Raw genomic sequence first — 23,582 nt, 5'->3', positions numbered from 1 at the left:
AGAATCATTTCAAGAGCTAGTGAGATGGCTCAGTGGGTAAAAGCAATTGCTGCCAATCCTAATGACCTAAGTTTGGTCCCTGGGTCCCTCCTGGTGGGAAGAGAAAATTGATTCCAGCAAGTTGCTCTCCACTCCACATGCACACTGTAGCATGTGCCTGCACATGTGTGTGTATGTACGTGCATGCACATGCACATACACACATTCAATAAATAAGTAAATAAGTATAATTAAAAGTTAAAGAATCTTCAATTATTCTATCACTAAGCAAATTTTTAAAGTTTGTTTTGATTGACTATAGTCATTAAAATAATTAGTGATATTCATGTTTAAGTTGTATACAAAATCCATATTCCATCAATTAATAGAAAGTTATTTTCATACATAAAACATAAAATGTCAACAAAACTTTTAAATTGATATATTTTTTGAAATCAACATACATATACATAATCTTTCAAAATTTGAGTTTTTACTTATTTGTAAAACATAAAATATGCTTTCTTCTTTCATACATAAGCTTTATAGTTCAGAATGCCATGGATTTATTTCAATGACATATTATTAGAAATGAAGTGCTGTACCTAATTTCATGTAATTATTACAGAATATGACTTAGTCCTTATTACTTCATTAGCTCACAAACTGGCCCACACTGGCCCTGGAATAATTTGCAGTTATCAGCTAAGAAATGCTACTCTAGAGCACAGTAGCTGTTGGAGGGGAAAACAGATTTAAAAAGGTGCTTTCTAGGATCTAGTGTCTAGATAAGAAAATGGTATAATAATCTATATCAAAAATAAGTGTTTGAATAGTGGAAAAGGTGGACTACAGACAAAGAAAGGTATAATCAGAAAGCGAGGCTGATATGCCTCATGGAGTAACCTGGCATAGAGCGAGGGAGAAAGGCGAGGAATGCTCTCTTGCAAATGTCTGGTTTGAGCAATGAGTAAGAAAAATTACACACCAACCAAGAACTAGATTACTCTAAATGCTTGCCTATACACAAGTGCACACACATAACCATATGCAAATTGGGCTGTGTTTCTGTCTAATCATGCTATTGTCGCACACATCCCTCTCTCAGTGGCTGACTGTGCACAGCATTTCCACAATGAGAGAATTAGATGTTGACAAATGGTGGGGCTGACACCGTGCACTAACACTGTAATTCCAGGAATGTTCCGACACAAACAAACTGTACCACCATTTCGGCATGAAGGGAAGGCTGCTAACGTGGACACTGGAGATAAGAATTGATTTTGCAATAGAAATTATTTGTGTTTCTTATCGCTAGACAAAACATTTCAGCACCCAGAGTCCCCTCCTATAGTGCTAATTAGTAACATAAATCTCACCGAGAGCAATGTCAAAAGACTTTATTGTTTGTCACTAAATGTGATAATTGAATTTCTGACAGTCTCTCCTTTAAAAATGCAAAATCTTTAATAAGCCACAGTTTAAAGTGGAGATACCAATTTCCACATATCATCACCAAGACTCACAGGCAGAAAAACATAAAATGCATTTAAAGTAGAGGGTAAAAACAAATTTATTCAGAGAATGATCAGTGGCGATGAAAGGATTCTCATACATGTTAGAATAATTACAAAACCTTCATTTGTCAAATGAATATTTCACATTGCAAATTTTAGAATGTGTCTGCCTTCTGAGTAACACTAAAACAAATAGACATTGTTTAGAATATTGTGTAAGTGTCCCTACTGGGATGTGTAATTACAGGCTGCTATTCGGTAAAATTTTGATGAAATCTTTAACACATTTTTATATAGTAAGGCATCTATATCTATAGCATTGTAAAAACATATTTATAAATACTAACCTGTGTCTAACCCTCAAGACACTGAGTTGATACTTTCTTTGTGTGGGAGCGTGTGTGACTGTGTCTTTAGGAAGGTGTGTTATGTATTATGTTTTGGTGTATGTGTGTATGTGTGTGTATAGGGGTATGTATTGGTATGTGTGAGTATACATGTCCACGTTCTTGTGTATATCCTTTATGACCCTATTGTTTTTAATAGAAATAATTTACCTAATCTCTTAAATAATAAAAAACTACATTTCAGCCTATGCCACATTAATTGCTGGAATCTTAAAATAGTGATGCCCAGCACATGGCGAATCGTTGCTTTTTTTTTTTTTTTTGCTCCTGGTTGGGTGTCAAGTCTAAATCCATGACCTTTTTGTCACCTTGCAGCTTCTGTCTATGTCATGCTAGCAGAACATTTATTAATTGAGCATAACCCTTAAAATTACATGAGAAGGGACAAGAAACCTTCTGAGATACCAAAACTCCCTTAGTGTTTCTCCTACAGAAGCAACTTCCGAAAAAAAAAGTCAAATACAGAAAATCAGTAGTAAAATGGTCTGCCACCTTCCCAAACACGTGGATTGAATACAAATGTTATTTCTGACTGCAGATGAAGGCCCATCAGCCTCCTCTCCTGATGACCAGGAAATGTCCAGCTGAGGAGCTCACAGAGTGTCAAATATCCATCCACAGCACAGCACGGTAGAGTGTGCCCACTGTCCCCTCTATCCGAACAGCATGACTATTTGATTATAAGACCAACCAACTGAACAGCCATCCAAACAATTGTGACTGATCGACTGTGACAACCAATCGGCCTGAAAGACCTGACGTCTAAGCATCATCAGAGTCAGTAAAATAATAAGCACAGATGCACCAGATGTTTTATAAAACAAAACAATACCGATACATTCCTTCCTACCAGTATATGAAGGGAGAGCAAAGGCTACCAACAATATCCACGAAAATATCTCGAAAAGAGAACCTGGTCTATAAACACTGCACTGTGATCTATCAGACACATCACCAACTTTTCAACAACAGTATGGCAATTCATTATGTGCAGATTTAAAAAAAAAACAAACTCACACGTGGAGTATTTCATTCCGGCTTTTCCGAATCTAATCACAGACTACATATTTCATAAATAACATGGAGATGACACACAAAATATGTATACCTTTTATCATGACTATATAGAAATATGTAATTTAAAGTGTTGCTTGCAAAGAGGGAAAGTTAGTATAAAATGTCACAAGTGTCAAGGTAAAACTATCTCATCCGTTAAATCTATTCTAATAACCACATTAGCTGTGTCGGAATAATTGGCTTTGAGATTTTGTTTAAATTATACATTTATTTTTTTATTGGATATTTTATTTATTTACATTTCAACTGTTATCCCCCTTTTCCAGTTTCCTTAAACCAGTGGTGCTTCCCTCATTCCCAGACAATCTTCTGCAGACTGTCAGTATGCACACATATTGAATGGGGTTGCTGCAGACTAGGTAGTCTCTTTTTTATTTCAAAACACTATTGGATAGGACTAAACCACAGCATTGCTGCTTTGCAAGACACTTCCTGTGCTGACTGTAAGCCAAAGTCATCACTGGGAGCCCGCAAATGAACATCTTGGGGAAGAGGAGTATTTACTCGACAGCTATGTATTGAGTACCTTCTGAGTGCCAGGAGAGTTGGATTCCTTCTTTGCCCTTAATGAGCTCACAAGGCCCAATGAAAACCCCAGTACAAAACTGCAGAACAGCTAGACCAATCACAGAGGTGAGCCTGGCTCAAAGACAAGGAAAGGCCTCATAGAACTTTATATGGATGTTCTTAACTAAGTGCTCAGGATGTGGGAGAGAAAAATGCTTGGGACAGTGGTGGACTGTGAGGGAAGATTTACATTACCTGTTGCCCATAGAGCACTACAGACACTTCAGAAACCCCAGGATCACCTCCCTGAAATCTATCAGACATATCTAACCTGTTTGTGTTTCATATAAAATGCATCATTAGTAAATAACAAGAATTAATCACCAAAGGTTGACCTTCTGATGATGGAATCTGTAAACTTTACCTAAGAAAAATACATACAGCTACACTTCATTTATTCAGCTACTTTAAATATTTGGAAACATCTAAGAACTTCAAAAGTAGCAAAATGGTTCATTAAGCAGATACAATAAATGTGTCAGCACCTGCTCCCTAAAAGTTTGCACTGTAAAGTCTAAGAGGGTTCCAGACTCACTCAGTGTCTATGTAGGTTTGCTTTAGAAGTTACTCTAACAGGCAAAGTAAAAGTAGAAATCAAGGGAAGATTGGACAGAGACATGTGGGCAGTCAGTAACAAATCACAGTTGACAGAAAAGCAGAGGTGGAAAGAAACAGAAGAAATAAATGGAAACATGAAATGTATGTCTGAAGCCATTCAAAGCAGAGCTGGCTTTATAGATGATCAACCATGGCAGTTTCCCTCCTTGCCTTTCCATTCCTAGCCCACCTGGGAGCTGCCTGCCAGAGTTCTTTTAATAATAGCACCAGCATATTAGGACTTGTAACAATAATTTTCACACAAAAGAACACATTAATGATGCACTAAGGGGAGATGAATTTAAGGGACACCCTAAATTGTGTGTTCCATTTCAGTGTTCTTAATTACTCTTTAAAGACGTTTCTGCTTTGCAGTTTTTACTGGTTTTTGCTAACTGCATAAATGTAGGATACTTTTGAGCATAACTGCAAAAAGAAGCACTTTGAAAACATGACATGTTCGTATTATGATTATAATAGCAATTAAAATACTGTTGAGAACCACACTGCAGTAACTGTATATAGCAAGCTCAAAATTACAGTGGCAGTCACACTTTGGATAAGAATATCTGTGTGTGTGTGTCTGTGTGTGTATATGTGTGGTGTGCATATGTGTACATGCTCATGAATGAATACATGTATGGAGTGCATACACATGTGGAATCCAAAGCTCAATTTTGGGTCTCTTCTGCTATTCTCTACTTTATATTTTGAAACAGAGTCTCTCTCTCTGAACCTATAAATCATGGAATAAGCTAAGCTGTCTGGCCAGTGAATTTTAAGGATCCTCCTGTTTCAATTTCCCCAGCACGGGGATTATAGGCTCATATCACCATGCCAGGCTTTTATATGCTTCTTGGGAATACAAACTCATTTCCTTATGATTTTGCCACAAGCATTTTATCCACTGAGCCCTCTCCCCAGCCCATATATATATATGGAGCCATATATATATATATATATATATATATGGAGAGAGAGAGAGAGAGAGAGTGAGTACAATTCATAATCGCATTTGCAGATTTCCCTGGAACAAGGCTCATGCATTTGACATGTTTAGATGGTGACTCCCTCTATTCTCTTTGACTGTGGCATGAACATTTTCAATGTTTTCTTGATAGCATAAATAGTTTTAGGATTATTGACAGGTTGGCAAAGAGAAAACTGTCAATTTTCCTCACCCTATTTCCTAATTTCTCATGCCAAAATCCAGCATAAACCCAGATTTCCTACTGAGGGGCTTCCGGGAACTGTGAGCAAATGGACTCCCGTGGTTGCCACCACTGTGGAAACAGACTGGAAACACGGTGTAGTTGTATCATCTCATTCTACTTCTTCATGGAAGCCAAAAAAAAAAAAAATCCATCAAAGTGAAATGAAAAATTGAGCACTGTTATCCTACATCCCACTGACTTGTGATGTCTATAGATCTAACTTGAAAAAGATGCCATTCATCAGCTGCAGACTAATAGTACTTATGCTTCAGATTTAATAGGCATCATAGGTGAAATCCATGTGGAAGGAAAGCTGAACTCGGGGATCCTCAGCCCTCTCTGCCTGTCTATCTTAACATCGGAGCACTAAAAGATACCTCAGTAGGTTTAATTCCCATCAACTTATAACCATTGTGATTATCATGTTGCTAGTTCCATAGCTCTCAGATAGCTGACTCGCCCAGTTGTCTATCTGATGTAAGACGGCTGATGACAAACATATACATCAACATGACTACTATGTCATAAGACAAATACTCTTTGTTCTTCTTGAGGGGTGCCATTTGTATGGTCCCCAACAGTTGGCCAAAGCCAAAACTGTAAAATTAATACATTAAATATAAATGGTCATCATTGTAAACAAAATGTTGTATGTTTATACAACAGAAAATTATTTGACAACGAAAAGGAATGAACTCTTAGTATACTTTACAATAACCATCATTATTGAAATCATAACACTAGGGGGAAAGCCCGAAGGCTATATTTACTTACATGAATTCTATCTATAGAAAAATGCCTGAGTAGCAAATCAATAGAGACATTTAAGATTAGTGGCTAAAGCAGTCGGGGTGGGCAAGTGGAGACTGGTAAGTACAGGGCATCGTTTTAGGATGATAGGAATGTTTGACAGTAGTGAGGATGACTGCAGATACAAGCCACCAAAGGGCAAATTTTATTATATGTGACTCCTATCTTAATAAAGCCACCATTAAAAAATAAATAGAAAGGCTCACTATCTGATAAAAGTCACTCAGGGTAGAAGCCTTCAATATAAGAGGACTAAATTTTCAGTCACATTTTATTGGCCCTTTGAATTTTATCAGAGTCTGCTCATCTTTATATCCTAGGATCTATTAAGCCTGTAAAAGTGTTTCTCTTCTATTGCTTAATTTCAGAAACATTATCTCCTCTTGAGGAAGAGGAGTAGCTCTGCTGTGGGGCTAAACCACAATGGCTTTCTTTGTTACCAATGCCTATCCTTTATCAATCCACCAAAGGTGAGGTGCAGGCAGCTCAGGGGAAAACTTAGGTCACACAAGTGTTTTGCAATCACCAGAGAATTGGGGGTTGGTTAGTTCACCATCAACTACAGTGTTAACTCTACAAATGCTTCTTGTTCCACTAGCGGAGGCTATTCATGTCAGCAAACAAACAAACAAACAAAAAAATGACTTGAAAATGTCTACTAACCTTGTCTCTTTTAAGCCTTCTTTCTGAATGACCTCCAGAATCTGCTTTGCTGTCATCGGGGAGTTGGGGTGTTTTTCTAGTGCCTAAAAGAAATGAAAATGAGTGAGTGTGAGACTCTCAGATTAATACATGGAAGCATGCAGAACTGAAGCTAGCCTCAATCACATGGTCACCTCTGTAAGTTCTAAAGAAGAGAATTTCAGGCCAAGTCAGCCCTCACTGCACAACTCAGGAGAACAGAGGGAGAATTTCTTTTCCATTTGCATTATCAAATCAACAACTTCTGTAACATTGGGAGGTAGAGGAGACTTTTTAAAAAAAGTCACAAAAGCATACATACATGTCATAAAAAGAGAATCAAAATCCAAAGAAAACAAGCCATTCAAAGCATGTGATGTTCTGTATTTGAACAAAACTAACATTTCCTAATATCAGTTGTGCTATGATGAAAGGCATATTCAAGATGATAAAGTGTTTGTTCCATTCCTAGAGACATGGAAACACACAGCCCAAATGTAATACAAAGAACAACATGCTAGTCAGAAAACACCCATATGAGATTTAGTTTGGCAAACCTTCGTAGGATGTTAAAGAGGAAAATATAAAAACCTAACGTTAAGAGAAGCAGAGGTTCCAATGCCCCTTCTTGCCATGGGATACCCTGGTTCAGCTCAGTTTCCTTGTCTGTCATTTTTTTCAATTAATGTCAAGTGAGCCTCTCCCTCCTTCCATCAAACCCCCTTGGCCTTAGGAACTCAGTGCCATCTCCTTTCCTCTTCCTCTGCCATACTCTAACTTTGGGGAGATGCCTGTTTTAAGCAAGAAGGCAGAAAACACATGAGGTCCCTGATTAGTTCGTGGGCACCAGTGTGCTAAGCAACTTCTTCTATTTATCTGGGACTTTGGGTCCATGCAGGGGAGACTGTGATATAGCAGAATGAATGCTGCTCACTCCTCAGCAACCACAGGGACCATATTTGGAAATGTATAACCTTACAATGACCTTGTCTCCAAGAGAAGATGACAGCCATTTAAAGCTCCTCCAGTGGAGCTTCATGCATAAGCCATGGCCCCATGCAGCTTAATGATACTAAAGTTCTCTCATTTCTTATTATTTAATAGATGGAGCATGGTTACTAAAAATAAGAGGGCACACTAACAGCCTTCCTAATCTTTTCAAGATAGGTCTGTGATTTCTTCTCCTATCAATGACCAGATTTCCATTATCCCACTAGCAAAGACTGATCAGTGCATGGTAAACAGGTAGTCCTTCTTCACACTCAAGCTTCTCCCCAGTCTGCTATTTGCAGTTCTCAAATTTCCCATCATCCATCTCTTGATCACGTTGCTAACAGCTGACAAGCCACTGAAATGATAAGGAAATATTAACTATGCTTAGCAAAGGAAACCAGTATGTCAATAGGCAAGGGAAATCGACCCCATGAAGGATTGCACTGGAGAGCCAAACTGAACACAAGAAAGTGAGCCTTAGAGAAAGCTGTATAAGAGGAAGAGTAAAGTATAGAAATGTTGGGAGAAAGGGCAATAAGAAAACTACACGACATAGCTAGAAGGGGGGCTTGATCATACAGAAAGGGGAGAGAGTAAATAGAGACAAAAAAGAAAAACAAAAATAGTAATTATAAGCAGAACAGTGTGCAACTATCAATTACTGAAAGGACAAGCTGAGGTCATAGGAATTATGCAGATGGTGGAATCATCCCACATATGTGATGTTACAGTAGATATGAGTAGATAAACAGTAGTCACACATTTGAAAGAAAACAGGGAAGACAGAATGGAGAGAAAGGAGGAAAGACAGCAAGGCAGGAGGGAGGAAAACTGAGTTGAACTGGCACCACCTAAAGGCAAGCTCATTCAGTCTGGTAAAGGACTGAAGTAGAAGCTATCCCGTCCTAGACAATGTTTTAACAGAAATGTGGGTGCATTTGTAAGTGTGGTTTTCTCACTGTGGAAGATTCACTGTCTTCCTGAATATAGGACCCTCCACAAACCTGGGCAGCTCCTCCAAGCAATTGAGAAAAATTGGATAGCCCCATTCACTTCTCTATGATATCACATCCTACTCTACAAAGGAAGTAAAAATGACAAGAATTACACCAGGAATTTGAGGAACAGGAAGGAGATGAAACCACAGAGAATATCAGAAGCCACTCTCCATTCCTGAAAGAGGAGAAAGGAAAGTACAAGGCTCCTGGGTGTGAACAAGTTTTACTGAATATTAGCACAATATAGGAAGAAATTCCCATCACAGAACTCAACACTGGAATCATCTAAATGATGTATCACATGACAGAGACACAATCAGACTCACAGGCAATATGGCTGTCCATTAGAGTTGGGGAAGCCTTACACAGAGTACAAGTACATTGCAAGATCTCAGGTCCACACAGTGAACTGAATAAGCATTCCATTACCCCACGAGCACTTAACATTGGGGTACTCTTTGTCTTCTTATTAATTAAAAAAAAATGCACATTACTTTCTAATTTCCTTTTAAAATTATTTTGATTAATTCTTTGAAATTTCCATACAGAACATTTTGATCATATTAGACCCCAACTCCTCCACTTAAACCCTCCCAGATACACTCTCCATCTCCTATCTCCAATCTTCTTTCCTTATTGTTCTAATAACTTATCTACTCCAATTTGTGGTGTTTATATAGTCAGAGGTATGGGAGTGTCCAGTGGAGGATAATGGAGAATAAATGACTGGGAGGTGCTCAGCTACAAGAAGAACATTTTTATCACAACCACTCCCTAAAGGTCAGTGACCATCTTTGAAGATGGACAGAACTGTAAAACATCCATGGTAGGAGAGGGCTGGAGCAAACCAGTGTCTTCTGCACATGACAGTATCACCACACTCGAGACTACACAGCAGTTGTTGTTGACTGTGCAAGACCAGCACATGATCAAGCCAATATACATTTTAATATGGAGAGGATATTGATTTTTTTATATCCAAGAGAAATTCCAACTTAACCTCTTCCACCATTTATTATTGGCCATGCCTGTTTCTCCAACTTGATCAGTTTTATAACACATATGGTTATAGTGAGACATCCTCTACCATAGCATGTGGGACAGTATATTTCCAAAATAGACATCCTGTACAACACGCACATACACACACACACACACACACACACACACCCACACACATACACACACATACACAAACACACATACACACACACACACACACACACACACACACACACACACACACTTGATAGGCTGGACAGGAGCAATCAGAGCCTCATGCTCATTCCTAGATTTTGGAATCCTGAAGGCCTACACCTGGAAGCAACTGCTCTGGGGCTTGTCCAGGGTTGCTGCTGATTCCAGTAACTTGTGAATTGCTGGAAGAGCTGTAACACTTCAAGAACACTAGAAGCGTCTGATTCCCTGCTAAGCGCCCAATGGCTCACTTCTTTAGGGGAAACTGAGACTCAAATTGAAATGTGATTAAATCCTGAAAAAAATTAAGGCCCGGTATTTCATTTGGTATTTACTTTAAAACCATTAATAACCTTTCTATTGATTTATTTTTCAGCTACAAATATAAGTAACTCTTCTAAACTATTTTCCCATTTTATTGTTAATACTGCATAAGCCACTGAATTGTGTTAATTATTGTCAATATGAACAGATTACTGAACTCCTAGTAGCTCTAACAGTATAACAGAAATGGATTGGTTACTTTGTGTTTTATAAGTAATATTTAATTGTTCTCCTTTTGAATGTTTCTGTTTTATTTCTCTTTCCAACTCTGCTTACCCTGGCTAGAAAGTGAATCTTTATAATCCATTCCAAAACAACATGTCCAGAAAGTTTGAATTGCTTTATCATTTATTTCCTCTTGATATTACTACATTTTGCTTGGGAAACCTGTACCCAAAATTATTAGAATCAGCCCTACAGGAAAGGATGGAAACAATTGGCCAGATGCCCCATCTCCTCTGCAGGAATCAGACTGTGTCTCAGTGGTAGATCTTTAGATCAGTATCCTTCTAATTCTCTGTGAAGTACATGTTGGGCCCATATTGAAGCTGTATTTGCAATTCCAGTTTGCTTAGTTAACGTGCCTCTCTCAAGCCTTTTTACTCCTCAGCCACTTCTTTCCACATTGCTAAACACGAAAGTTTCCAAATATGGCAGGGCTTTTCAGAAAAAGTGACTCTCCTTGACCTCCATGACCAGAAATATGGGATATATATACACATACGCACACACACACTCACACACACACACACACACACACACACACACACACACACACATCATCCATCTGCTTTCTAACGATATTTTCTCTTTTTCACCAGAAGTGAACAAATTCACAGAACTGGCAATTATGCCATTGGACTTCCCCTAAGCTCATCCAACTCCAAGGCAAGACAATCTCAACCGAGCACTGACCTCTCTAGACCACATGATCCAGTAGAAATGGACGTCCAAGAAAGGGGCACCTCTATATTGAAGGAGCAGGAGGGTGACATCCATTTAAGGCATGAGCTACATGAAAACTGTTGCGGTGCTTAATTACTTTTCTGATGCTGGATCCCAAGTCAGTCATTTAAAGGTTTCCTCCAGAATTATTTAGTGCCTCTCAAATAGAAAACTCATTCTAAGTGTATCTAAGATAAACACATTAGACGAATGTCCACTTGAAGGTTAACATCGTGGCCCTTTGATCCCTACATAAAGTATTCTGAGAGCCATTATTTCCTTGACTGAAAAGAAAGAAAAGCTTCACAATTTAAAAATCATTTCAGAGCTGACTTTTGTGTGAGTCTAAATGGGTATTAGTGGCCAAGCTTCCTTACTGTTACTAACATTCAGGCATCTTACTCGACTCCAAACTAGAAGCTCATTACAGGGATTAGATGTCAGAGGTCTCACATCCTGGATAAAGGACTACAGAATTGGAGCTACAGATTGCTTTCACATAGCATATACTACTTAATTCACTTGTACATGGCATATTATCTTATCTGATTTTTTAAAAATAACTGTGAGATATACAGAAGACATTATATATACATATATGTATATATATGCATATTTATACAAATCTTCTTTGAAATGATGAATTAACAGGCCCATACAATTATCATTTGGATGAACAGAGCATGCACAGTAACAGTAATAGCAAAAATGACTGATTTAGTCAAGGTACCTAAACGTACCAAAGGACACCTGTGCGCTAGATTCTCAAGGAATCCTTCATTCTGTAACAACAGACCCCAGAAATCTTACAGTCTTCCCCTATTTATGCCACTTCAAAGCTCAGAGGTACCAATGATTTTGGTTTAACTAGGATTTAGATCCCTGGCACTATTTATATGAGAAAATAAATCATATCAAACACCACAGCACTCTGCCAAATGCCTGATATTCACAGTTAAACTAAGTTGTTCTCAACTCCTTGCATATCTGGTCCCTAATTAAGGCTTTAAAGATGATGCTTACAATTTTCTGTCCTATTTGAATGTGTTTTATGGGAAAATTACATGCTGGAGCAGAATTCATGAGGGTGTGACTTTAAAAACACGGGAGATAAAATGATAACATCCCTGAGAATCAACCCTATTACCCCAAAGCAGCATGAAGATAATATACCTCAATATCCCACAGAGGGGAAGGGGCTGGCCAAAGCCTCCAGCTGTGGGTGTCTACTCTTTCTACCCAGTTAAGAGTCCCACAAGCACATAGCATTTTCCAAACCCAAAGCATTACAACTGAGATATTAAATACAGCATCTAACTCTCAGGCTTTCTCCAGAAATCTCACACTTAACATCCACCATTTCCTTGAACTCTAGGATAATGGTTTAAGCAGTATGCTTCCACATTATAATCTGCCAAGCCTGTCATTAATTGGTGTACCTGCTTAATGATATTCTTTTCAATATTGTGAAAGCCTCATGAAGTCAGGGACCTTGGTCCTCATTCACATCTACATTCCTAGACTGCAGCCGTGCTAAATAGGTTTTAAAAAATCAAGACCAAGGTAATTTGGAGAGGGGGTATGATTAATTCTGTATTTAGAATGTTTTATAGAATAACGATTTTAGGTTATGAGTTTCAGAGTCAGATAAGCCAGGAGCCCCCAAGACACTGTCTGATGTTAGATAATGTGTTTAACCCCCTGAGTCTCAGTTTCCTCACTTCATCATTCATAAATGTGTCCCGAGGACTCAATGAGAAAATGAATGGGAAGCACTTATTATCCCAATGAGCCAAATGACTTCCTACAGCAATGACAGCTAATAAGCTAATAGCATTGAGGGCGGAGCACTTTGTATCTAGCCTTGAAACACAAATCTAGTTAATATCTTCCCACCACTATAAAAGGGGAAGCTTTAAGACAATAATGGTCAGTAGGTATTATCATGCTACCCAAATATTACCAGTCCTCATTCTCTGAACCTACACTGTATAGTTCCTCCTGTCAGCCTGGTAGGTGTGATGTTTCCATTATACAGAAACAGAATGAGAAGGGAAAGACATCTCAGAGATACATACACCCCAAAAAGTAAAAGTGATTATCATCGCTTAAGTGTTATAATATATTTCATATATATCACATAACATATGTATGTATATAATCTACATGAAAAAATAAATCTTCCATAAGGAAGGAATTCCCTGCGACAGAACTCTGTAGTCAGTCTACCTCACACAGAATCTACTGCTTGCTAAAACATCTTTTTCTGTGCATCCAGGAAAATTTGTGCTTTCCTCTTACTTCCAAATAGTCAAATGAATAGTTACATTTGAATATACAAGGATTATGTCATATGAAATTAAAATCTATGTCTCAACAGGTAAGGTAAAAGCAAACTGTGGGGCTAGAGAAATGGCTCATTGGTCAAGTATATTTGCTGTTCTTCCCGAGGGTGAAAGTTTGGTTCCCACCATCCACCTTGCAATTGCTTAGATCTGTAAATCCGAGGGATCTTGACGACCTCTTCTGGCACCTGTGGGTATCTATACACATATATGTATACACACAAGATATTTAAAATCAAATGAATAAACTATGTTGAATAAATTTACAAATAACTCCGATTAATTATATAGTCACACAATATGCTATTGTGAGTTTTTAACATGACTGGGGGCAAATCTCCATTAGTTTTTAAGTTATATTCCCTCATCAAATACAAATAAAAAATTTTCAGTTTCAACCATACAAATCACCCTTCACTGTACAGTCTTCAGTTTTCCAACATCACAAAAATGCACATCTTTAAGAATGATACTCATTAAAATATATCAGCTAAATCCTATGAGAAATAGATTGTTTCTTTTAATAAGTACATTAATGGAGGGAAATTGTCAATTGCCGTCTGTCTCTTATAGGCACATGACAACAAGCTAATATAACACTGGCTCTTGCTAGCAGCCACATTATAAAGGCACTCGGTGAAAATTTCCAGGTCTTTTGACACATCCAAAATTCTAATGCTACAATCAGAGATCTGAGGTATGTTTTCCAAAACTGACACGTGTGCGTGTTATATGTGTATATAAATATATGCATTCACACATACACATCTTTTTCCACCCTACTTATGTTTAAATCCATTTGTGTAGCCTCATCAAATCTTACCAGTCACAAATATTTCTTTCCAGTATAATTGCTTAATACACCCAGAAATCTCCTCCATCAGATTTTCCACAGAGCCCAGAAGAAAAATCTATAAAAAAACAGCTAGTGATCCTGGGTAATTTTATCCATTTAACTGCAGTCTATTGGTTTATGCTTATAAAGTTCATCTGCAGTCATTCTGCGGTCCAGCTGTTCCGTTCCCTTTTTGTTCTGACAGACCCACATGCTTGGCAAGTGTGATCTTGATTCGTGTCTCCACAGTCTTCACAACACACTCAAATTGGGTGATAGGAAACAAAGTCTGCGGCTGCCAGTGGGGACCAGTTCCAAACTGATCGTGAATAGTCAATCAATATTCTTGGCTATAGATGTTCAATCTGCTACAAAGTCATTTAATTACACTATCAGCCAGTTCATAATTGTACATCACTTCTAAAAGAGTTTCACAATAGAATCAAGTCAAATGAGTGGCAGAAATTTAGCTCTAACAGGCATATCTTCCTGATGTGTAAGTCTAATAATCCTATCAAAAGTAAATTAATTTAGTTTGACATGAATTAGCTGAAAGAATCCACCATGCCTTCCAGGGATCTTACTTCCATTTGTAAATGCTTACAGCCATCTGTTTCCTAATTTCTAGAATTTTACCTAGAGTTCAAATAAGGCTCAAATAAGTTCTGATTTCAAAGGTTTGTCCCTCTTACCTTCTTAAAAACAATACCAGAGGTCTGGAAAGTTGGCTTAGTGGGTAAAGCACTTGTTACACAAACCCAAGGACTTCAGTTCAAATCCCCATGTTTCTGGACATAATAATACATGTCTGTCCTCCCAGTGTTCCTAAAGAAAGATAGGAAGCTGAGACAGCAGAATCTGCAGAAGCTTAAGGAAACTCTAGTTTGTATATGACAGTGAACAATTAAGAGATCATGTCTTAAGTGAGGTGGAAGGCAAGGACCAATACCTGGGGTAGTCCTCTGATTTCCATAAGTATACATGGGAACATGTGATTCTGCACTCACTCCTATAAGCATGTACATACATGTACTCATGTATGTCATATATATCCATATATATCATACATATAACACAAAGACAAACAGAAAGACAGACAGATACATGTCTTTTATAATCTAATAGCAGACACTGACAATCAGTTACTCTCTATCACATCTTATGTTACCATGCATATAAGCACAGGTCCTCGTAAAAACAACTCCATCACATGGGGACCATTATCAACCTCAGCTTTTTCATGGCATGTGAAAATACTGGATGTTTTCATTGGTAAGTGACTCACTGAGGACCTGAGATTGATCTCCAGTAGCATTTCATTTGGAGTATGGTTGTATGCACTTAGAATCCCAGTACAGAGTCAAAGACATGGAGATCCCTGGGGCTTGCTGGCTATACAGTCTTGCCAAATCAGTGAGCTCCAGTTTCAGGGAGAGACCCTGCCTCAGAAACTAATCTCTGTTCTCAAATGTATTAGCAGACATTTTCCCAAGGCCTGTCATTAAGCTCCTACATCTCTGTTTCTTATTCATTCTGCAGTTGGGGTCACATCTCTCAACATCACTTTCCTTTCTACAGATCTTGAAAGAATCCTTACCGATTCAAAAACATGAACATACTATAAAATGTGTCCAACACAGAAATACTGTCAGATGATGGGAGTTTCTCTAGCTAGGCCAGAGCCTTTTCCTAATATCAAGACCATTCTAAATTGTAGAGTTAGGGAAATAAAACTATCAGAGTGAGAGAATAAGTCTATCAGATTAACTAAATGTGTTTTAACTAAATGTCTAAAGTATAAGAATTGTCTCATAACAAAATATTCAGAGTCTTGGATAGAAATGGTATCTTCCTTGAGTATTTCATAAATCAAGCACAGTGTATAAGAAGACATGTGACGAGTTCTCTCATAACATTCAATATAATCACTGGAAATAATCCAGGTAGATTGTCCCCAGATCTAATATGATTGAATGATAACTATATCCCCTAATAACAGTTTACTTATATTCCTAACTGTATTCCTAACTTACATTCCTAACTATAATTCTAAAACCCAGATATACAGATGGCAGGCTTAGGTGTTTATCAACTATGTTTGTCTACATGGAGATGCAACCCTGTGCTTGTGGAGATAGAACACAGTGGAATCCATATTCAAAGGCATCCCTTGAAAGAAATAGGCAGAGGCTGCAATTTCTGGGGATGTGGGGAATCATTAAAAGGTACTAGTGTTAACAGTTGTAGTTAATAGTTATCTGGGGAAATGGAACCTCAATGAAGAATTGTCCCATTCAGACTGGACAATGGCCATATCTCAGATTGGTCAATGGCCATATCTAGGAGAGATTGTCTAGGCTGGTGATGTGGAAATGTCCAAACCACTATGGTTGGCCCTATCTCCTGACAGGTATGTCTGGTCTATAAGCTAGCTCAGAATGACCCAGTAAGCAAGCAGCATTTTGTTCTATGGCTTCTTCTTCAAGGTCCTGCCCTGCATCCCTCAACACTGGACTGGGACCTGGGAGTGTAAACTGAAGTAAGCCCTTCTCTCCACTAAGTTGCTTTTGATAAGACTGTTTTATCATAGTAACAGAAAAGCAAATTGAATATTACATCAAAAACTAAAGAAGTGAGTAACTAAGGGAGCCAACTGATGTTGACCTCTGGACTCAACACAAATAAGTGTTCAGACAAACATCCAAATATATATAGAGAGTGTTCACATGCACATACCCATAAATTAAGTGTATATTCATGCTACATGAAAATATCCAGCATTGACTAATATTACCAAGGAAAGCAGACAAAAGAAGCTGAAAGCAGAGATGTATGGTCTTCTCTGACTTCATTTTAAGTGAATGGGTGTAATTGCACATTACATGCAATGCCTGAGGAAGCCCAAAGCCATTGGATCTCCTGGAACTGGAATTCCAGAGAGTTGTAGGCCACTGTACTGAGACTTGACCCAGATCTGCTAGAAGAGTAGCCAATATTCTTAACCATTGAATAATTTCTCCAGTACTATGCCTTTTGGGTTTAAAACTCTAAATGGTTTTTAAAATCTTTAATTTATACACCACTCTGGAAATCAATCTGGAGGTTCCTCAGAAAATTGGAAATAGACATACCTGAAGACCCAGCAATACCACTCCTGGGAATAGACCCAAAAGATGCTGCACCATGCCACAGGGCATATGTTCCACTATGTTCATAGTGGTCTTGTAATAGCCAAAAGCTGAAAACAACCCAGACGGCCCAAGACAGAAGAATGAATACAGAAAATGTGGTCCATTTACACAATGGAACACTATTCAGCTATTAGGAATGTGGACATCCTGAGTTTTGCAGGCAAATGGATGGAGCTAGAAAATATCATCCTGAGAGAAGTAACTCAGACCCAAAAGGACATGCATGGTATGTACTCACTAATAAGTGGATGTTACAAAAAACAAGTACAGAGTACCCAAGATACAGTCCACAGAACTCAAAAAAGTCAACAAGCTGAAGGGCCCAAGTGAGGACGCCTCAGTCTGCTTGGCAGGGAGAAGAAAGCAACCACAAGGGGTTAGGGAAAGACCTGGGAGGGAAAATGGGCAAGGGGGGTTGGGGAGAAGAGAAGAACATGATGTGGTATTGGGCGGGGAAATGTCCAAAGTTCTGGGGGCCAGCAGAAAGAATGTAAACAGGCAATCTCAGAAGGTAGGAGGTTGGGGGGGGAACCCTCCAGAATGTATCAAAGACCTGGGAGGTGAGAGACTCTCAGAAATCTATAAGAGGGACCTTAGTCACTTAGTCCTACAGTGGGGAGAGGGATCTTATAGAGCCCACCTCCAACAGAAAGTCAGGGCATCAAGTGAGGGATGGGTTGCCATTCCACAGTCAAAACTCTAACCCATAATTGTTCCTGTCTCAGAGAACTGCAGGGATGGGAATGGAGAGGAACCTGAGGAAAGAAGGTCCAATGAGAGGCCCAAAGTGGGATCCAGCTCAAGGGGAGGCCCCAAGCCTCACTATTACTGAGGCTATGGAGCACTCACAAAAAGGGACCTATCATGACTGTCCTTCGAAAGACCCAACAAGCAGCTGAAAGAGTCAGATGCAGATATTTGCACCCAATCAATGGACAGAAGCTGCTGACCCCTGTGGCTGAATTTGGGGAAAGCTGGAAGAAGCTGAGGAGGAGAGCAATCCTATAGGAGGACGAGCAGTCTCAATTAATCTGGACCCCTGAGATCTCTCAAACACTGCACCACCAACCAGGCAGCATACACCAGCTGATATGAGGCCCCCAACACATATACAGCAGAGGACTTCCAGGTCTGGGTTGAGTCAGAGAAGATGCACCTAACTCTCAAGAGGCTGGAAGCACCAGGGAGTTTAAGTCAGGTGGGGTGGGGGTTGGGGACGTCCTCAACAGAAGGGCAGGGAGGAGATATAGGATGTGGAACAGTTGGAGGGTGGACTGAGAGGGGAATAAAATCTGGAGTTTGAAAGAAAGAAGGAAGGAAAGAACAAAGGAAAGGAAGGAAGGCAAAAAGGAAGGAAGAAAGGAAGGAAGGAAGGAAGGGAGGGAGGAAGGAAGGAAGGGAGGGAGGAAGGAAGGAAGGGAGGGAGGAAGGAAAGAAGGAAGGGAGGAAGGAAGGAAGGGAGGGAGGAAGGAAGGAAGGAAGGAAGGGAGGGAGGAAGGATAAAAAACCTAACAATTTAAATTAAGTTTATCATATCAATCATATACCATGCTAATTATGCATATGTTGTATTTATTTTATGATGACTAATAACTAATTTGACCTCAGTTGCAAACATAAGCAGACATGAATACTCTGAAACTGAAACAGTCATATGCCATATTTTATAATATATAGCAGCAAAGAGGAAATAGAGGTGAACTGATTTCCTCTGAAGCAAACATCAATCATCATTCAGCCTACATCAAGAAAACTTCTTAGCAATATTCCTGAGCACTGGTCTGAAATGACACAGCATTTAGATTTATCTGCCAGAAAGAATTAGCTGTAAAATGTATCTTTAGATAATTAAATACAATGACTGTTACATGGAATTATGTGATTCTGCCCACTTACATGTTGACAGAGGACAAAGACAATAGTCCTTATGATGTCATAGTTCACAGTGAGCTTTTATCCCAAAAACTGCATTCCCACCACCCGCAAGCAATTCGCCAACAATTTTTTTTTTTTTTTTTTTTTTTTTTTTTTTTGGTTTTTCAAAACAGGGTTTCTCTGTGTAGCCCTGGCTGTCCTGGAACTCACTCTGTAGACCCGGCTGGCCTTCAACTCAGAAATCTGCCTGTCTCTGCCGCCCAAGGGCTGGGATTAATGCATGTGCCACCACTGCCAAGCTCACCAACAAATATTTACCAAGCATATCCATACACCATAATAGAATAAGATAAAGCATTATTGTCTGTACAGACACTTGACTCCAGCCTAACAAGAGTCAGGAAAGGAAGGGATTGTCAAAGGAAAGGCGCAAAGCTGTCTGTCTTTCAACTTCATTCAAATGTGCTCTCATGTCTGTAGAAATGGTGTCTGCCTAGTCTGTTTCCAGACATGCTTGTATGCTGAAGAGATGAGTAATGGTGGACTAGAGAGATGGCTAGAGTTGGGTACCAGAGAAGGGCCAATCATTGACCTTCTCCATGGTATTATTTGAGTATTAATTCAAATAATGATGTCATAGGATAGGAAATGGGATCATTGTGGTCATGTTCCTCTCTCTGAGGGCAAAGGAGGCTCAGCAGATAAGTGTACAGTGTGGTCAGCAATGGGAATTTCAGAAGACATTCTTGTATGCTACATATAAGTACCAGCTACCTCAGTGCTAGCCAAGCTTTCCAGACTGTTTTCTGGTTCAGCAGTTTAAGCTGGAAATATGAAGACTGCGTCGATCAGAGCACACAGCAGGCAGAGTTGGGTTCAATTGTTCAACCCATCAATATTTATTGATATGAAACATTGCTGGATCTCATTAATGGAACAACAAAATATCAAAACTTAACTTCACCAACACAAGATTCCTTATGAAATCAAATAGTCCTTAGTGCTTCCAAGCGTCCCTAAACTGATTTTACAAGATGAGTTCTCCTTAGCACTAGACTAAGAGCTAATTGTTCTATAAGACCTCATTCTAGCACCAGGATAGAAAGAATATTAATGTTGATGTGATCAAAATATTTATCTTCTTTAGCAGGGACTATATATAGATGAGTCACTGATAAGCCAACTCTAACTCAGTCCTTGCAGGATGTCCTCCTCATCCTATAGCTTGCCATTTGACAATACTCAATTATACACAAAGGTAAATTGTATCAGGCAGTATTCTTTTATGCTCACTCAATCAACTGGGAGCAGCAGGAGTTGGTTCCTCAAGGAACCAGTCCCCTCAGTATAAGATATCTATAGAAAAGCTCTGCCATTAATAGAAACTACCTGTTTTTCAAGCTTAGACCATAAGTACAGAATGTCAGGCATGTAGAACATATTAAATGATTATCTGTGCCCATATCTGTGCAGAGTATGTATGATGAGAAACATAAGTGGGAAGATAAAATTTGTTATGTGTCTTCCCACAGTGGGAGGTAGCCTTAAGAGTTATGATTAAATGTCTGCACTGATGTATAAAGGCCAAAACAATTATAGAAAAGAAATTTGCTTTGAAAATGAATGCCTTCTGCAGATAAAGTATGCCAGTATTTAAATTTAAAGTCAGGGGTTGTGTATAACTTCACCCCATTTAAGGAAATTCTCTGGTGTAGAGTCCTGGGGTTGGCTATGGGTCTCTTGAACAGGCTATTCACCTGAGTTAAAATGTATATGGTCAATAGGGGATCTATTAGCTAGTTGTTGCTATCTGCTGTATCTAGGGAAGAATCTCATCAGATGTCTGAGCAACAGAGAGCTCTCTGTTGACATGTGTTTCTAAAGAAGACTGATAAGGAAACAAAGCCCTTTAGTGGGAATGCTTCTTACCAGCACTGGCATAGAACAAAGGGAGTGGGTGTTGGGAAGTCTGGAGGGATGGATAGGGGAAAAGAGAAAATAGAGAGAGGGAAGGAGGGAGGGAAGGAGGGAGGGAAGGGGAGGGAGGCTTGATAGTGCTTGCTTTCCTCTTCCTTCTGGCATGAAGATCTATCTGGCTGCACCTTTTCAATGAGACACAATTTCTCTTTCTTGGAAACCTGAATACATTACAAATGTCCCTGAGCCCCTTTCTATCTCAAATATCTTGGAATTCAATTCTCGTTAACAATAATTGCTCTATTCTTGCTGGATCAAAACTGATCCTCTTCAGAAGACAGATGGGAAGGCAAGCAATTATTTTATAAGGCAAAAATATAAACATATTTATCTAAGAAGGAACACAGAAGCAGTTTCCTAGGAATAAACAGTTCTCTATTATTTTCTGGCTTAAAACATCACAGTGCAAACACTAGACAGAAATACTGAAAATTGTTTTAACATGATGCAGAAAGAAAAAAGGGAAGTTAGCCTTATGTATCTAATCTACTTCTTTAATGCACAAGTAAATGTTTACTATATCTTAGACAAAGGTAAAAGTTGGCCTGTAATAATAACTGTTATGCTACAACGTCTGTATCTCTATCATTATAGACCAGGATATGCAACAGTGAAGACCAACTCCCAACTGTCTGTGTATCTAAAGAAATATTAGTCTGGACGTATGTCTATCTCTATCAAAGACTCAGGATAACTACAAGTCGAGCTTGCCACTGGCTCCTCCAGTTAACCTAGCTAGAGCAGAAGTGGACAAATCAAACATGGCCTTAAAAGATCAAGAAAGAGGTAATAAAGCACCTTATTGTCATACCTAACTTCAAGACAGCAAAGAAGTATAACCCTACCATCTGTTACCAAGGAGGCAAAATAAAAGAGCTGTACACTGATTTGCTGACCCTTCAAAAGGTTTCATTGCCCATGCATTAAAGACTAAAGGCTATGGAAGAGGAGAAGTGCTGAATGAACAGCAGGACATGCCAGCTATCCATTGTGTAAGTGTAGAGTCTGTGTAGGATCCACAGACTCCCACGTGAAGTAAAGAACCCTTAGCTGACTCCTCAGACCTTATCACACCACTCACAGGGATGACCACGGATTCATTCCAGAGAGAAAATGGAGCCTATTCTCTGTGGTTATTTTAGCAACCTCTAATGCCCATGGCCAATTCAGGAATAAAGGGCAGCATTTTCAACAATGAATAAAAACATTTACTGTATTCAGAAAGTACCTGGAAGCTTCAGTAATACATATTTCAGTGAGTTAAGACCTAAATAGACCAGATCTGAGCTATTTTAAATTATGCTATAAATCTATACAGAGAACACTTGTAAGTAACTCTAAAGTGATTTATCTATGGGGAAAATAGAACAGAAACCATTCATGGTAAATTTTGGCTCTACATTAGGAAAAGTGGGTTTTAGTAGAAACTCACCAGAGGGAGGTTTAGTGTCTTTGCAAGAGAAGCCTCAACTCTACCATCATAAAAACAATACCAGAAACCCTAGCTGATGTCGCATATACTTTACATGTAATTTACTCCCATCCCATTTACAATAGAGTGAGCTCACCCATCATCCATGTAACAAAGAAAATGGCACCCACATGCCATTTCCTATGCATGCTTGCCATTTGCCTGTCCTTAATACCAGATACATATTTCTCTCTGGTGCACGTGATCTCTACTCTCTGTCAGATAACCATACTACCTTAATCTTAACCACTGGCCTCTCAGCCAAGTAAAGAGAACATGAAGACTTCCCTGGGATAAAGGAAAAAGTAAAGGAGAAGAAAGGGAAAGAGTGCAGATGTGCTTAGTTGAAGTACAGCTCAGTTTGAAGGACACAGGTGCAGAGAGCCTAGAACAGTCGTGTCCTTGCCAAGACACTGGGAAGATGGGACATTGGTGACATCCTCTAGCATCTATCCACTTACAACTGAGGTACACTGTTAGATTTCTCGATTATATTAAACCAATTTGAGCTAAACTTACTCCAGTTGCAAGTCAGCAAATCATGACAGAGCAATTAATTCTCAGTTTCTCTCATTTTTTTTT

The 23,582-nt window shown here is 38.9% G+C and overlaps 1 protein-coding gene across 7 annotated transcripts in view; it reads right to left on the bottom strand.

The window, feature by feature from the left end:
• Positions 1-23,582, bottom strand: part of Asxl3 (ASXL transcriptional regulator 3) — a 173,996-nt gene that overhangs the window by 138,069 nt on the left and 12,345 nt on the right. For 4 of the 7 annotated variants that reach the window (XM_031365075.1, XM_031365080.1, XM_031365078.1 and 1 more), the window contains exons 2-3: positions 6,832-6,914; positions 1,877-1,879 (exon numbers count right to left, since the gene is read on the bottom strand). In XM_031365075.1, the coding sequence (XP_031220935.1) occupies positions 1,877-1,879; positions 6,832-6,914 (86 nt within the window). Of the gene's footprint in view, positions 1-1,876; positions 1,880-6,831; positions 6,915-23,582 lie in introns of those variants that run through there. The other 3 variants (XM_031365076.1, XM_031365081.1, XM_031365082.1) reach the window with 1 other exon arrangement.

The sequence above is a fragment of the Mastomys coucha genome, unplaced genomic scaffold, assembly GCF_008632895.1.
Source record: "Mastomys coucha isolate ucsf_1 unplaced genomic scaffold, UCSF_Mcou_1 pScaffold13, whole genome shotgun sequence".
Lineage (NCBI taxonomy): Eukaryota > Metazoa > Chordata > Mammalia > Rodentia > Muridae > Mastomys > Mastomys coucha.
The sequence above is the reverse complement of the archived record's forward strand: the minus strand, read 5'-3'. Positions and strand labels throughout refer to the sequence as shown.